Below are 17,634 nucleotides of genomic sequence, written 5' to 3'. Positions count from 1 at the left end.
CCAGCCCCCAACCCAGTCCAGGCCTTCACCACACTATTGTCTGTCTCCATAGGCTATGTATATATGCATAAATGTTCTTTGGTTAATCACTTCCCATCCCCCCACACCCCTCTTCTCTCTGATTTGTCAAACTGTTCCATTTATCCATGTCTCGGTACCCATTTTTTCACCAGTTTTTTTTGTTCATTAGATTCCACATATAAGTGAGATCATGTGATATTTGTCTTTCTCTTACTGGCTTATTTTATTTAGCATAATCTCCAGGTCCATCCATGCTGTTGCAAAGAGTAAGAGGTCCTTCTTTTTTAGAGCCATGTTGTATTCCATTGTGTAAATGTACCACAGCTTTATTATCCTCTCTTCTACTGATGGTCACTTGGGTTGTTTCCAGATCTTAGCTACTGTAAATAACACTGCTATGAACATAGGGGTGCATGTATTCATTCTGATTGTATCTTGGGATTCTAAGAATGTATTCCCAGAAGTGGGACCACTGGATCAAGGAAGATATGAACAAGTGGAAACATACATATACCATGTTCATGGATTGGAAGAATTAACATCATTAAAATAACCACAGTACCCAAAACAATCTATAGATTCAATGCAATCCCTATTAAAATACCAGTGACATATTTCACAGATCTAGAACAAATGTTCTAAAAATTTATATGGAACCAAAAATATCCAGAATAGCCTCAGCAATCTTGAGAAAGATGAACAAAGTTGGAGGGATTGCAATACTGGATAACAAACTATACTACAAAGCCATTGTAATCAAAGCAGCCTGGTAATGACACATGAACAAGCATATAGACTAATGGAACAGAACAGAGACCCCAGAAATTGACCCATGACATTGTGGTTAATTAATATTTGACAAAGTAAAAAGAGTATCTTTAATAAATGTTGTTGGGAAAATTGGACAGGTACATGCAAAAACAAACAAACAAACAAAAAATTAGACTATCAATTATACCATACACAAGAATAAACTCAAAATGGATAAATGACTTAAATTTAAGTCATGGAATCATAAAAATCCTAGAAGAAAACATAGGCAGTGAAATACATCAAACTAGAAAGACATTATAGTCTTACCCCAATAAAACAGGCATGAAGCAAGTGAGGGGGTACCGAAAATTCAATAATTAAGTTTAATATTATTTCAATATTTAAAGATCAAATTTATAACAAAAATTGATTAGGACAATAAAGAATTATAATTTTGTAGTGTATGACTCTTTTATATTTATCCTATCATTATCACTAATTGAATTTTTTTAATATTCTATTTTTTCTATAGTGTGTAAGTACCATTGGAGATGGAATCTTCTCTGCCTCATTCACCACTTTAGCCCATAAATACTTCCTCTATTTTCTAATCTCTCCTGCCAACCGACTTTGAGGTTGGAATTTTTCCAAGAGAGGATCTGTCATTTCAGCTTATGGGTCTGACACTGCTTCTTTGCTCTTTTTCCCTCCAAACATACGGGTAGTAGTGGTTGCCTGCTGTTGCTAATTCTTTTTTTTTTTTTTTTTTTTTTTGTTTTTTATTTTTTTTATTTTTTTTTTATATATTTTTTTTTATTGCTTAAAGTATTACAAAGGGTATTACATATGTGTCCATTTTATCACCCCGCCCTAGACAGTCCCCTAGCCTCCCCTATCCCCCAGTGTCTTATGTCCATTGGTTATGCTTATATGCATGCATACAAGTCCTTTAGTTGATCTCTTACCCCCCTACCTCCTGCCCCCCAACCCTCCCCTGCCTTCCTGCTGCAGTTTGACAATCTGTTTGAGGCTGCTAATTCTTGATTGCCTCATGTTCTGTCATTTCAGCTCTTCTAACATATTTATTACTAGTTTCCCATGTTAAATTCCCCTACTGAACTTTCAGAATAAATTTGCTTTAACTGACTAGATCATGGCCAATACAATCGTTAAGGAAACAGATATCTAAGCATTTATTTTTTTAAGTTTTATTTTATTGTTTAAAGTATTACAAATAGTAGTACGCATGTCTCTTTCTTTCCCCCACTGACCTTCCCGCAGCCTCCCCTAACCCCCAGCACATGCCCTCCCCCCTCCCCCCCCCAGTGTCTTTCATCCATTGGCAATGCTCATATGCATGCATACAAGTCCTTCGGTTGATCTCTTACCCCCCCCAACCCGCCCCAGCCTTCCCACTGTAGTTTGACAGTCTGTTCGATGCTTCTTTGCCTCTGTACCGATTTTTGTTCATCAGTTTATAAATGTTATTTATATCTAGCATTTAATCTACATTATACATATATTCCTAAAAGTGTCCCATGATATGAGAGAAAGAGGTAAACAAATTATATAGTTATATATTTAAAATTATTACATATAGCATTAAACACATTTAATAAGTGCGCCACGCTGGCACAGCCAGGTTTGGTGAGCCTGAGAGGGGGCGGTGAAGGATTAAGAAAAGACAGACAAGAGAAGAAAGCTGGGTCTGGATGGGACGCTGCCCTCTCTGATGGAGAGACAGCGCCACGACCTTCAAGCTGAGTCTTTATTTTATAGCCAGATTCCATGAGGCAAAATAAGGGCGTGGTTACAACATTCTCATGGGTTTTGAATCTACTCAATTAAACGCACCTGATCAAGCTTTGTTTACTTGCTGCATCTCCTGCAACCCATATCACTTAGCCACATGGGACCACAGGTTCGGACCATAAGGTCAAGGTTACAACTATAGCCTTTGGCTATAATTGTGCTGGGACTTGCACATGGCTTTGCCATGAGAGGATCATGCCCTCTCATTAGTCCCAGGCTTGAACCCATCCAAACACTGTAGGCGCTCTCCACAAATAAGTTAAGGTACTTTAGCATTTTCCTATCTATGATGAAATGCTTTTATTTAGGTATCTAAAATATGGGGCAGAATTAAACTGTGAGTTGTCTTAATTTAAAATAGAATTGGACTCTGAGGGAGAAACATTGGAATTCTATATAATTTATGCATTCTTCAAGTTAGTTTCTTTTCAATATTGTCAGGCAATTTTATTGTAATTTTAGTATCAATTCCAGTCAATAGTAATTTTTAGATTTTTATGACTAGAAAGAAATGCCATTAATCTGAATCACCTACAGTTCACTAAAAGAACAAATGGTTTAAATACTGATAACCTAACAACTTCATCTTGCAAAAATAGGGCATTTTTAGAAAAAAAAATGATATAATGACTTGTATCCTCCTATCTAATAAAAGACAAACATGGTAATTGACCATAACTTTGATACGCTTCCCATTGGCTAATCAGGGTGATATGCAAATTAACTGCCAACCAAGATGGAGGTTAATTTGCATATACCAGCTGGGAGCATAGCAAGCCAAATGGCCAAAAATAAGCTGGGCAGTGTAGGCGGGAGCAAAACAACCCAGCCAGGCGGCTGAGGGTGGCGGGAACAATCAACCTGGGCCAGGTGGCTGAGGGAGGCAGGAGCAAACAAGAAGGCCAGGTGGCTGAGGGAGGGGGGACCGAAACAACCGGACATCCCCCAGGGGTCCCAGACTGCAAGAGGGCACAGGCAGGCCTGAGGGACCCCCCCCTCCCGAGTGCACAAATTGTTGTGCACCGGCCTACTAGTTTCTTTATAAATATAAACACACTTAAAATGCAACAATATGTTAAGGATTCTTGTGAACAAAAATTGTAGGGATAAAACACTTTATACTTAGATTATAAGAATATAATACCATAGAATGACATTAGAAATATTATTAAAAGTTTAAAAAACCAAAAACAAGTGGGTCTAATCTTTATCCAAATGTGATAGAGAATAGAAGAAGAGGAGATTTTCATGGGCAGAAGAATCAACTAACAAGCTGTGTGATCATGAACAAGTAAGTTTTCCCTGAACTTCAGTTACCTGATCGTACAATTATAAGGGCGCTTAACTTCATAGAGTTGTTCTGAGAAGCAAATCACATCCTGCTGTAAACATACTTTGTAATGGAAAAACTGGTACATAATGTTTTATTGCTGTTATTATCTGCATTGATGGTTTAAGTCCTTAGATTGTCAACCTGCCTACATCTGTTGAATCTTCTCAGTTATGTCCCATGTCTCACATACACTTCATTCTTAATAGTATTTCACCACTGGCTAAATATGGAATTTATATCAAGGTCACCACTTTTTAAACATTTATTCTCCTTTCCAGCAGTACCTCATAAAAGAGATAAATCACATAACTCTTTATATTCAACTAGAGGCCCGGTGCACAAAAATTTGTGCACTTGGGGGGAAGGGAGGTTCCTCAGCCCGGCCTGTGCCCTCTCATAGTCTTGGACCCCTCGGGAGATAACAACCTGCTGGCTTAGGTCTGCTCCCAGGTGGCAGAGGGCAGGCCCAATCCCTAAGTGCAGCCCCTGGTCGGGCTCAGAACAGGGCCGATTGGGGAGTTGGGGCGCTGCCCCCTATCATGCACAGAGAAGGGCGGATTGGGAGGTTGCGATGCCATCCTCAGTCACGCTCAGGGTAGGGCCGATTGGGAGGTTGGGGCACCGCCCCCGTCACACTCAAGGCAGGGTCGAAGGGGAGGATGCGGCACCACCCCCTGTCACGCACAGAGTAGGGCCCAACAGGAGTGTTGGGGCTCTGTACCCTGTCACGCACAGACCAGGGCAAATCAGCGGGTTGGGGTGCTCCCCCCTGTCACGCACAGAGCAGGGCCGATCAAGGGGTTGAGGAGCTCCCGCCTGTCACTCACAGAGTAGGGCCAATAGGGGAGTTGGGGCACCGCCCCCTGTCACACTCAGGGCAGGGTGGATCAGGGGGTTGGGGCGCCGCCCTCTATCACCCACAGAGCAGATCCGATCAGGGGGTTGGGGCGTTGCCACTGTCACACTCAGGGCAGGGCCGATAGGGAGGTTATAGCTCTACCCCATCACACACAGAGCAGGGACCATGGGGGGGGGTTGGGGCGCCGCCCTCTATCACCCACAGAGCAGGGTTGATCAGGTGGTTGGGGCGCCGCCACTCTCACACTCAGGGCAGGGCCGATGGGGAGGTTATGGCTCTACCCTGTCACACACAGAGCAGGGCCCGTGGGGGGCGGGGGGGTTGGGGCGCCGCACCCTGTCACACACAGAGCTGTAGGGCAATCAGGGGGTTGGGGAGCTCCCCCCTATCAGGCACAGAGCAGGGCTGATCAGGGGGTTGGGGCGCCTTCCCCTGTCATGAACAGAGCAGGGCGGATAGGGAGGTTGTGGCCCCGCCCCCTGTCACACACAGAGCCGCAGGGTGATCAGGGGGTTTGGGCGCTGCCCCCTGTCACGCTGATCCCGGTACTGGGAGGCATATTACCCTTTTACTATAGAGGATAGAGGCCTGGTGCACGTGTGGGGGCTGGCTGGTTTGCCCTGAAAGGTGTCCTGGATCAGGGTGGGGGTCCCTATTGGGGTGCTTGGCCAGCCTGGGTGAGGGGATGATGGCTGTTTGCAGCTGGTCACACACCCTTCAGGGTGGCGGTCCCCACTAGGGTGCCTGGCCAGTCTGGGTGAGGGGCTGAGGGCTGTTTTCAGGCCGACTGAATCTCCCAACTGCTCCTTTTTTTCTTTTTTCTTTTTATTCTGGGCGAGCTTTAGCTCTGGTTCCAGCTCTGAGGCCTCTGCTGCTGAAAGAAGGTATCTGGTTTGTTTTGGTTCTATAATCGAAACTCTGTATCAACTCCAGCTCTGAGATCCCGGGCTCCCTTAAAGCAGGTTTCTGGGGGTTTGTTTAGCTTCTATGTTTGTTACAATGTTTCTTTCTTTTTTTTTTTTTAGAAAAAAATTTCTATTTTTATTTTTATTTTTTTTTATTTATTTTTTTAAATTTATTGCTTAAAATATTACAAAGGGTATTACATATGTGTCCATTTTATCCCCCCACCCTAGACAGTCCCCTAGCCTCCCCTATTCCCCAGTGTCTTATACTGCAAGCTCAGAGGCTGGCAAGGCAGGCGGGGAACGTTGGTTTCCTCCGTCACTGAAGCAAGCAAGCCTCATGTTAGTTTCAAGGTGCCTGGCTGCCAGCTGCCATCTTGGCTGGCAGTTAATTTGCATATCGCCCTGATTAGCCAATGGGAAGGGTAGCGGTCATACGTCAATTACCATGTTTCTCTTTTATTAGATAGGATTTCCTTCTCCTGTGAATTGAGCCCTCTTCAATTTAGGTTCTCCAGACCCAACTTTTCTGTTTTATAGAAAGGTGCAGTATGACTAGAATGCCCTTGCTGAAAGGGAAGTCCCATATATTTGAAATTCAGTGAAACGTATCTCAAACTATTGCCAGAAACAGCTCCAGTTGATGTGAGGCCTAACGTGGAAAGCATCCCCAGATGCAGTAGTGGGAAGAAAAAAATAACTAAAAAACATCATGAGTGAGGGCTTGTTTATTATTAGCTCTGTTCTCACTTCCTAGTTTTAGATGGTTCAATCATCAAGGGGACTCTAAAAGTGGACAGTTGAGTATTTGTGGATGTCCACAGCTGTGCACGTGGAAAAGGCATTTTGAAATTCAGTAGTTCCAGAAGTATGCATCATATAAAAATCTCTTATCCCTAGAGGGGGTGGTGGTGGAATCCTATATAATAAAAGCCTAATATGCTATGTGTCTGGTCATCTGTTCAACCAATCAAAGTGTAATATGCTAATGATATGCTAAGGCTACTCAAGTGCTTGCTATGATGTGCACTGACCACCAGGGGCAGATGCTCTGACCAGTAGGTTAGCTTGCTGCTGGGGTCTGGCCAATCTGGACTGATCAAGATGGGCTAGACATGCCCTGGAGCCCTCCTGTGGTCCCTCCCTGGCTGGCCAATGTCCCAAGTCCCTCCCCAGCCCCAATCTGCACCGGTGGGGTGGTTCGGCCTGGCTTGCACCTTCTCGCAATCCAGGACCCCTCAGTGGATGTCGGAGAGCCGATTTTGGCAGATCCCGCAGGCCAGGCCAAGGGACCCCACTGGTGCACAAATTTGTGCACCAGGCCTCTAATAATTACATAATTTGAAACAGTCAGCTGTTAAAGCCACTTTCCTGCCAATACTATAAGAGTATTTCTCATGTTCTTCTAAAATGAAACAACCATTAAAAAGAATTAGAAGTACATTTATTATATACATGATTTCTGGTTATAATATCTACTTTTTCCTTAAAAGTCCATTAAGATAACAGCATGAAAATAAGGGAGAACTCTTATAGAATGGGGGAGTTATATTCTTACTTATCAGCATATAGGGTTTAAACCAATTATTCTTCAAACACACATGAAAATGATCTTAATGATTAACTGGACATCTTTTCCTTGACTAATTTCTTAAAGTGACAATTTATGCAATAGCATTGTAATCATTCCCACTCTCAAAGCCTTTCTGTTCATTAGTTTTATAAAATTGACTACTTTGGTGGCTTATTTGTGAAAGCTATTACATTGCTTCTGGATTCTAGTTTCCTTTTACTAACTGATCTATTTGAAATCCAAATTATACACATATCATGGCATGATTTCACTTTGTAGTTACTGATGCCATTATTTACCATTTATTTTGTCTATAATGTATAAAGCACTTAACATGAATAAGCCATTAACTTTTGTGGCTTTGGGTATGTTAGTTTCTCATTTGTCAAATGTCTACATGAAGGTTTGCATCCTTTCCTACAATTTCAAAATAAATTACTGATAACATCATTAGACATTTTATCTTTATCTGATCCATTAGTGCATTATTGAGAGAGTTTGCATAGGGGTATTCTTTGTCTTCATATGTGCATCCTTTATGTATGCTTATAATTTATCTCTATCCCTTCATTAATAAAAATCTTTTAGTAGTAATATAACCTGCTTTCCTCACTTTCTCAACACAGGCTCATCCATTTCTCTACTATAATCTGAATTTTCTCAACATTTCTCAGAAAAATGTTTACTAGGGTTATCAAAAATCTCATGGCTTTCAATCATTATCTGGCTTGAGCACAATATGACATTTAATGTTATTTATGTCCATTTATCTTGAGATTTTATTAGAGGGCCTCTTCCTGGTTTTCTTTTGTGCGTTTGCTCATTCTCTCCCTTCCCCTTACTTTTTTAATATTTATTTATGTATTAAATGTATTGGGTTGACATTGGCCAAAAAAATGAACATAAAAGTTTCAGGTGCAGGCTTCTATGTAACAAGATCTTTATATTGCAGATCAAATCTCCTGTCACCATATATTAGGACTCCATTCTCCCCCCACCCCCTTCCCTCTGGCAATCACCACACTGCTGTTTCTGTTCACAAATTTCAGTTGTATATCCCACATATGAGGGGAGTCATATCTTTCTTAGCTTTTTCTGGCTGACTTATTTAACTTATCATAATGTTCTCAAGGTGTATCCATGTTTTAGCAAATGATGCTATTCCATCCTTTCTTATGGCTGAGTGAGTAGTATTCCATTATATGTATCACATCTTCTTTTCCAGTCCTCTATCGTGGGACACTTTGGTTGTGTCCAAATTTAGTCATCGTGAATAATGCTTCAATGAACATAGGGTTACATATATCTTTGCAAATATGATTTTGAGTCTTTTGGGCATATACCCAGGAGAGAGATTGCTGGGTCATATGGTAGTTCTTTTTTTTTCCCTTTTCTTTCTTTCTTTCTTTCTTTCTTTCTTTCTTTCTTTCTTTCTTTCTTTCTTTCTTTCTTTCTTTCTTTCTTTCTCTTTCTTTCTTTCTTTCTTTCTTTCTTTCTTTCTTTCTTTCTCTCTCTCTCTCTCTCTCTCTCTCTCTCTCTCTCTCTCTCTCTCCTCTCTCTCTCTCTCTCTCTCTCTCTCTCTCTCTCTCTCTCTCTCTCTCTCTCTCTCTCCTCTCTCTTTCTTTTGTAGTTCTATTCTTAATTTTTTGAGGAATCACCAGACTGATTTCTATGGTGGTTCTACCAGTCTACATTCCCACCTCCCTTTCCCTTAAATACCAAAACTTCCCGAAGTTTTGTCCCTCTCTTCATTTTTTTAAGTGCTCTTACATCACCAAGTAATACTCAAAACAAGTATTACTGAACCCAGTAATACAGTTACAGTTAGATAGATAACAGTTGTGTGCTGGAGTTATTTAAAATAACAGAGTAAACAGACTTTTAAAAAATTGAAAAGTAAGTAAAATTTTAATGAGCACATGCCCATGGTAGAAAATTTCCACGTTTGTGCCCTAATCACCCTGAAGCCAAAGCCGGGGGCAAAACCTATTACCAGGTTCTTTGTTATCCATAGAAATTGGACCAGTTAACATCCTTAACAATAAGGTTTGAAAATGTTTGTCCCTTACACAATTTGCTAGCTTGATAAATCATGAACGGCTTTCAACTTTAGCAGTCTATTAGGTAAAAATAAGGTCTTTTATTTTAATCTTAACTTGCACTTCTATTATTTGTGAGGATGCATATCTTTCCATATACTTAAATAGCATTTGCATTCCTTATTTTGTAACTGCCATGTTGATCCCCTTTTTTTTTTTCTTCTTGGTTAATGGCCATATTTTTATTAATTTGTAGGAAAATTTGAGTCCAAGTTGTAAGATGGAAAATATTGAGAAATGATTTGGGAACGGCAGATTAGAGCAATGGTTACTGGGGAATCAGAAGAAAGGAACATAAAAAAAAAAAAAACCCACGATGGCACCATAGGTCTTCATTTCTGACTAGGAAGAATTAGACGCTTTCAAGAGAAAACATATTCTTTGAAAAGAGTGATAAAGATAAAAAGAATAACTGACTAAAGATGAAAAGCTCTAGTGAATCAAGATAGCATAAAATAATTAGAAGAACCAGACTTCGAAATAAAATGCACCACTTGTTTAAAATGCCACCACCACCACCACCACCAATAACAATAAAATCTACATTTTATAAAGTAAGCAAAAACAGGTAGTTTGAAATATGAAATCAACTGAACCATGCAATCCCCCTACTCTATCCACCTCAAAATATCTTCTGTTGTTACTTTGGGTGATACACATCCACATCCATACTTGCACAGAGCAGAGAAAAACTTTAACTTGACACTCCAACAGAAATTTTATTATTAAGCAAGTTCAGAACGGGAAGAACGCTATGAATTATAATTTTATTTTAAAAAAACACACCTCCAAATAGAAAAGGACAAATCATAGGAAGAAGTGAAACAGGAGATAATAAAATTTAGGAGAGACAAGGCATAAATGAGATTTAAATTTTAAGGTAATTTTGGTAGACAGAATTTCTAAAATGGCCAAAAATGACCCACTCTAATACCCAAAACCTATGGGTGTGAGTTACCACTTCTGTAATTATGGTCTATTATGAGGCACCATGACTTAAAATAGGGAGGACTATCCTGGATTTTCAGGTGGGCCCTTAAAAACACAAAACTTTCTCCAGCTGGTGGCAGAAGAGGAAGTCAGAGACACTTGGAGCATGAAAAGGCTTCAACATGCCAGCCATGCTTTAGGATGGATGGAGACACTTCCTAAAGAATGTGAGCAACTCTTAGGAGCTGAGGCTCCTGGCTAACAATCAGCAAGAAAATGAGAACTTCGATTCTATGACCACAGGAATCTGAATTTGGCCAACCACTTGAATAAGCTTACATGTGGATGCTTCCCCATATGCTCCAGTTAAAAGCCTAACCCAGTCAACCTTGGCTTTTGCTTTGAGACCCTACGCTGAGCCTGCCCTGTGTTCTGACCTAAAGAACTGTGAAAAAAAATGGGTGTGGTTTTATGCCACTGATTGATTTTGTGGTAATTTGTTATGGCAGCAATACAATACTAATCGAGTTCCCAAGGGAGTTCAAGTATAACTACAATTAACATACAGTCATAAATGACAGAATAGAAAAGAAACAAGAAAACAAAGTCATACAAAAAGGTTCAGAAAGAACATAATAAAAAAGACAGGACGATATTATATTCAACATACTTATAACTGAAATCACTGAAGGAAAAAAGCAAATCAAAGGAACAAACAAAATATTTTAAGATTACTATTCAAAAAAACAAAACAAAAATAAAAACTTGTTGAAATGAAAACTCTGAATTTATATATTAAAAGTCTCCCATCATGTACCTGGAAAAACTGAGAAAGAATGGTCAATTCCAAAAAATATCTTAGTAAAACTATTACACCTCTTTTTAAAAAATGTGAACCTCCAGAGGAAAATGGCCAAGCCCTTACATAGCAAAGAAAACCCAAAGCACAACAACAGCAGAACAACATTTTCAAAAATTCTAAAAGGCAGAGTGTGAGCCAAGATCTTAAATCAGCAAGATTTTAAGAATTAAAAAAAAAATTCTGAGGAAATATTATACATATGAACTCTTCCTACAAATAGATAATTTTACAATAAAAAGATAAAGATTTGGAGAAATTTTGGTAATGAACATAAATAACTGAAGATCTGGTACTAAAATAAAGGCAGTATTAAGATTTAAGTAATAATGTGCAAAAGTTTTTTCCTGTGATGAAGTAGAAATGACACAACTAAAAAATGCAAAGAGAGGGAGAAAGGTATACGGAGTAGTTTGATTCATTAACATGTAGCTGGGGATTAAAATATTTAATGCTGGCAAAGCTGGCATGGTAAAAATAAGAATAAGAAAAAAGAGGACTAAAAGTGATTATAGAAAGCTATCAGTATAAACATAAGGAAACAAAAAAAAATGAAAACAAACTATAAAGTAGCATGACAGAACAATAGGTTCTTTTTATATTAAGGATATTAGTTCTGTTCGAAGTATATTGCAAATATTGCCTCCCAATGTATAATTTAATTTAGATTATTTGCCTTGCATTTGTTTTCATTTATGTTTTAATAATTATATAAACCTCTCATTTTATAACTTCTAAATTTTGTGTCTTTTAGAAAGACTACCTTCACTCAGGAGAAAATATTCTCCAATATTTTCTTCTACTAGTTTTATGGTTTCATGATTGCTCCATTTATTTTTATGGAAGTGATAATAGAAAAAAGCGGTGTTTTTTCAAACAGGTTTCCTTGTTACCATCATTGCTGAGTGAAAACGTTATATTTTCTCCACTCACATGTGATGCAGCTCATTGTATAACAAACTCCTGTATGTTTTTGGAATTATTTCTTAGATCTCTAACTGTTCAATTTATATCGCTTGAAATTTATTTAAAACAGCTTCACTATTCTTGGGTGTTATATTTCCATGTAAATTTTAGAACTACATTGACTGGTTCTAATAGGGCACCTTCATGAATGATCAATTTTGCTTTGAAATAAGTAATTCAATGCATATTTAAAAAATTATCCACAAAATTTGCATATTATCTTAGATAATATCCAGTGGGACACCTGCCCTGAAATTCCCTATCAATGTTACGAAGTGCTTCTCTTCTTTTAGAAGTAGTTTCTTCGAAAAGTGGCAAGAGATCAGGCTTTGGAGTGAGAAATTAGATTTGTACACTGCCTCAGCTGCTTACCATTTTGTAACCTTGAGCTCATTACTTAAGTTGGCTGAATGTCAGTTTCTTCCTTTAGAAAATGAGGATAAAAACGCCTGCCTTCTAAAATTCCTGAAACATTAGATAAATTGTATTTTGAATAAGTATGAAATATCCCTGATGGTTGGTGGGACCCTTCGGGAAAATAATTTCAAATAGAGGTTGAAAGCATCCTCCTGTATAACTACAATCTAGATTTCTCTTCTAACCACAGAATTGCCAGGACTTGACCCCTTTTTATTTGTCTGATAAATTTCTATTCATCCGCAATTATCTGTGAATAGATTTTCTCATTTCCCCTTGTTTAGCACTTTCTTTCATCACTGCATCCAAATGTTTATAAATTGTTATTATCTGACTACTTGTTTTGCCTCCCTAAGGAAACTGAACTCCTTCACCACCAGTTACTTGTCCTTTTGTGCCAATCTTACCATATTATCTCCCTCATAATTCATTCTCAGAGGTAGCTGTTTGTTGAACATACATACATTTTTTACGGGAAGGAGGAGAGCATATAGGGCATATTTATTTTGTATTTTTCTCTCCTTTGTTCTTTGTTTAAAAAAGAAACACTAGGTGGGGAGGAGGAGGACACTGCGTTAGTCCCTAGAAACATTTTTGTCATTATCTTTTAAAACTGCATGGACTTAACCTAAATGCCTCACCCAACCAACTCGCCAATAGGCAGGACAGGCATCAGAACAGGAAGTGCCCATGACCGAGGGGGGAGGAAGGTACGCATGCGTACAGAAGTCGGTGCGACTTGAGCATCCCACATGGACTTCCGGCTGAGATAAAGTCAACAGACGCGAGGCGAGGCCCAGTGCAGAGACCAGAGCCTGTGCAGATAAAGGTATTTTCAGAAACTAGCAATAATTTGATGTAGTGCTCCCTTGGGGACAGGTATCTTGGGGGCCATATTGACCTTAGATAGGTAGCCCACTGCGCAGTCGCGGTATTTACAAAACGGTGTATCAATGTTAAAGATGGATTATTCACACTGTGCGACAGCGCACTTAAGTTTTCTCTTCTTTTAGGGCCCCCGCTTTATGTCACAATGCAAAGAGCTTTAGAACAAGCTATGGACTACGCGGATCGTGTTATTGAAAGCGCCCAACAGAGACCTCCTCGGAGGAAATCCTCATCCACTAGGGGGGAATCTCTGCATGAAAAGCTGTATGACATGTATGTTGAGGAGTGCGGGAAGGAGCCCGAAGGTACGGAGGAATTAACGCGCAATGGGAACTTGCTGGAGATGCTTGTTCGGAGGGAGTCCTTGCCCCGTTTAGTGGTCAACCTATACCCAGGCGAGGAGGGATATTCGCTGATGATAAAGGGAGAAAATGAACTCTATTCAGAGACCATTAGACTGCCCTATGAGGAAAGGGACTTTCTTGACTACTTGGATGCAGAGGAACTGCCTCCTATTTTGGTGGATGCCCTGGAAAACTCGCAAGCTAACGTTTTTCAGAGCGGGTGTGTCATCACAGAAGTGCGGGACTATAGACAGTGCACTAACGAGGACCGCTGTCGTTACCAAAGCAGACATGTTCTCTTACGCCCGACGATGCAGACGTTAGTTTCTGATGTACACGCCATAACCAGCAATAACCAGACATGGACCCAGGAAGACAGACTTTCACTTGAGAGCCAGCTGATCTTAGCTACAGCTGAGCCCCTGTGCCTTGATCCTTCTGTATCAGTAGCCTGCATTGAAAACAAGCTGCTCTATAAGAAGCAAAAGATGAACACTCCCCCAATGAGAAGGAATTTCAAAAGGTATTCTACAGCCTCCCTGAATTGGCAGCAGAAGCTGTCCTATAGTTCACCCCCTCCTGAGCTAAGGGCATGGGATTTTCACAAAAAAAGGAAAGAAAGGCAAGCAGGTCAGCAGGATGACCTCAAATTTCCCAAAGCAGGAAGTTGTGTAGATATGTGGAAACAGCAACCCTGTGACTTGGAGGTCCCTTCTGAAGTGGATGTGGACAAATATGCTAAAGAGGAGAGGTCTGTTGCATATGATGATGCACAACCAACAGTCTGGCCAGCCCTGGAGACACAAGAGGATTCTCTATTTGGATGTGAAGCTGGCGATCCATCCCAGATAACAAAACTGATCGTCATGCAGTCTCTGAATGATCCATTTATCTCTGGAAAGAGAAAGTCACGTAAAAAAGCCAGACGTAGGAGACAGAGACAGATGTCTCACCACCGCTCCTCCACAGATGACCAACCCGGTAGTTCCAGGCCTGGGTCACAGACTGGTGATGGGACAGCAGCCAGGCAGTGCGAGGAATTGGTGCAGAATTGGGTGGCAAAGAGCTCCAGTGGCTCCGCCAGTCTCAGTCAGCTTTCTCCAGGGAGAGCAGCAGAACAGCCTCAGGCTGTGTCAATTCAGTCTCCAGTTGAGGACCAGGGAGGCCAACACACACCTCCAGCCATCCGTCTTCCCTGCAGCTCAGGAAACAGCTCCTGGGACAACAGTTTTACTCCACAGCAGGCAAGCAGCTTTGGTAAATCTCCATCTCATGCCTCTGCTTCAGAGCCACCAAGTCTTCCCAAGAAATCTTCTGTGAAAGGGAACCAAGCTCGCATAGTTCCTGCAGCCACCGTGTCTACTGCCAGCACATCACCAAGTACCCCGGCCAGCCAGGTCAAGGCCACCTCTGCTCATCGCAAGGTCACCAAAGTGGTGAGCCCTGCTCATGCAGCCCAGACAGTGGTGAGAGGTTCTACGCCGCTGAAGGGCTTTACCGCTAGGACCAAGACTCCTGTAGCCATCAAGCCCAGAATTCTGTGCCTAGGAGGCCAGCGGCCAGCACCTATACAGCCTGCTTTACCAAAGCCTCCTTCACAAGGCATTAAAATTATTTTTAAAAATACTCCGGAGCTCACACCCATAGCTCTAATCCAGGTCCCAGGTTCAGCCATTTTGAACGCCCAGATGCAGCAACAGCAGCAGCCCCAGCGGCAGCCACAGCAGCAACCACAGCGGCAGCCACAGCAGCAGCCCCAGCGGCAGCCCCAGCGGCAGCCACAGCAGCAGCCACAGCAGCAGCCACAGCAGCAACCACAGCGGCAGCCCCAGCAGCAGCCCCAGCGACAACCCCAGCAGCAGCCCCAGTGGCAGCCACAGCAGCAGCCACAGCGGCAGCCACAGCAGCAGCCACAGTGGCAGCCACAGCAGCAGCCACAGTGGCAGCCACAGCAGCAGCCACAGTGGCAACCCCAGCAGCAGCCACAGCGACAACCCCAGCAGCAGCCCCAGCGGCAGCCACAGCAGCAGCCACAGCGGCAGCCACAGCAGCAGCCCCAGTGGCAACCCCAGCAGCAGCCCCAGTGGCAGCCACAGTGGCAACCCCAGCAGCAGCAGCCACAGCGACAACCCCAGCAGCAGCCCCAGCGGCAGCCACAGCAGCAACCCCAGCGGCAGCCACAGCAGCAGCCACAGTGGCAACCCCAGCAGCAGCCCCAGTGGCAGCCACAGCAGCAACCACAGCGGCAGCCACAGCAGCAATCCCAGGAGCAGCCCCAGTGGCAGCCACAGCAGCAACCACAGCGGCAGCCACAGCAGCAATCCCAGCAGCAGCCCCAGTGGCAGCCACAGCAGCAGCCCCAGCAGCTGCCGCAGCAGCAGAAACCCCAGTGGCAGCCACAGCAGAAGCCACAGTGGCAACCCCAGCAGCAGCCACAGTGGCAACCCCAGCAGCAGCCCCAGTGGCAGCCCCAGCGACAACCACAGTGGCAGCAACCCCAGTGGCAGCCACAGCAGAAGCCACAGTGGCAACCCCAGCAGCAGTCACAGTGGCAACCCCAGCAGCAGCCCCAGTGGCAGCCACAGCAGCAACCACAGCGGCAGCCACAGCAGCAACCCCAGTGGCAGCCACAGTGGCAACCCCAGCAGCAGCCCCAGTGGCAGCCACAGCAGCAACCACAGTGGCAGCCACAGCAGCAATCCCAGCAGCAGCCACAGCAGCTACAGCGATTCTACCAGTTGATTCCACAACGACATCAGCAACCTCTATATCATTTTCAACAGCCAGTGGCAAAGGGTTCAAGTACAAAAGGTTCAACCCATCAAAGAATGATCTTACCTGCTTCTCAAGCTGCTATCATTAACCTCAATGAAGTAGGAAGTCTTCTGCATCCCCAGATGTCCCTGTTATCTCAGCCTAGCTCTACCCAGACCATACCTGGGCCAAGCCCTCCCCAACAGAGGCTTCTGTTCCCTGCTGCCTTTCAACAACTGCCACAGGCCCAGATGGTACAGTTGAGAATTGTGCAGATCCCAGTGACTGTGCCAACCACAGAAGCCCCAAACAGCTCAGCTACCTCCACATCCACATCCACATCCACATCCACATCCACACCCACATCCACATCGTGGCCAGCAGAAAGCAAGCCAGACAAAAGGTAAAATGAATAGAGGCCCACAAAGCAAGTCCAGGTCCTGAATCTTACATTATTTTTCTCTTTAAAAACATCAAAACATCAGAAGAGCATTAAATCAAAGGGTTTCTTATTTTTACTACATTTTTATCTGTAATGTCTCAGTATTTTACATTTCTAGGTGTGCAAACTGTACAGAAGCACAACCCTATGGATTTTAAGTAAAAACAGGGAAAAAATTTAATGGGGGAAGAAAAGAATGGACTATGAATGAAATGAAAATCCTAGCTCTGCAATTTACTAATCTTATGTCTATTTTATAATGTCTCTGATTTCCTTGTCTGTAACATGTGAATAGAAATATGTACTTATAAAGTTTATCGTCAAGGTTAATGTAAATAATATATACTAAATATTAATTTTTAAATTATATTTAAATTAATTTTAATTATTAAAACGGTAAATATTTGAAGGAAATAAACCTAAGTATTTAAGCTGAAAATAAACTATAGTAATAACATTAGTGCAAATAATAGTTTTGTTACATTACATAAAAGCGAACCTTAGAATCGATGGAAACTATGCCTTGGAAATTTAATTCTTAGTAAAAAAAAAAAAAAAAAAAAAGAAAGCACTAGACTTAAAAATAATAAGGGAATTATTTAAATATATATGTATATAAATATTTAGATAGGTCTAGATATATAGAGAGATTTTAATTCTCTATTAATAAAAAGTAGCC

The 17,634-nt window shown here is 41.9% G+C and overlaps 2 protein-coding genes across 2 annotated transcripts in view; one reads left to right on the top strand and one right to left on the bottom strand.

Moving 5' to 3' along the window:
• IL1RAPL1 (interleukin 1 receptor accessory protein like 1) overlaps positions 1 to 17,634 on the bottom strand; it is a gene marked incomplete at its 3' end in the record, with an annotated part of 1,430,596 nt that overhangs the window by 633,743 nt on the left and 779,219 nt on the right. The window lies entirely within an intron of this gene.
• On the top strand, positions 13,561 to 16,501 carry LOC308510929 (transcription factor SPT20 homolog; the record flags this gene model as incomplete). The annotated part of the gene is made up of 2 exons (XM_081080992.1): positions 13,561 to 15,602; positions 15,970 to 16,501. The coding sequence occupies 2 exons, from the start codon at positions 13,561 to 13,563 to the stop codon at positions 16,499 to 16,501; spliced, it is 2,574 nt and encodes an 857-aa protein (XP_080937118.1).

This window comes from Myotis nattereri (assembly GCF_964212035.1).
Source record: "Myotis nattereri genome assembly, chromosome: X".
Taxonomy (NCBI): domain Eukaryota; kingdom Metazoa; phylum Chordata; class Mammalia; order Chiroptera; family Vespertilionidae; genus Myotis; species Myotis nattereri.
This window is presented reverse-complemented; position numbering and strand designations above follow the sequence as displayed.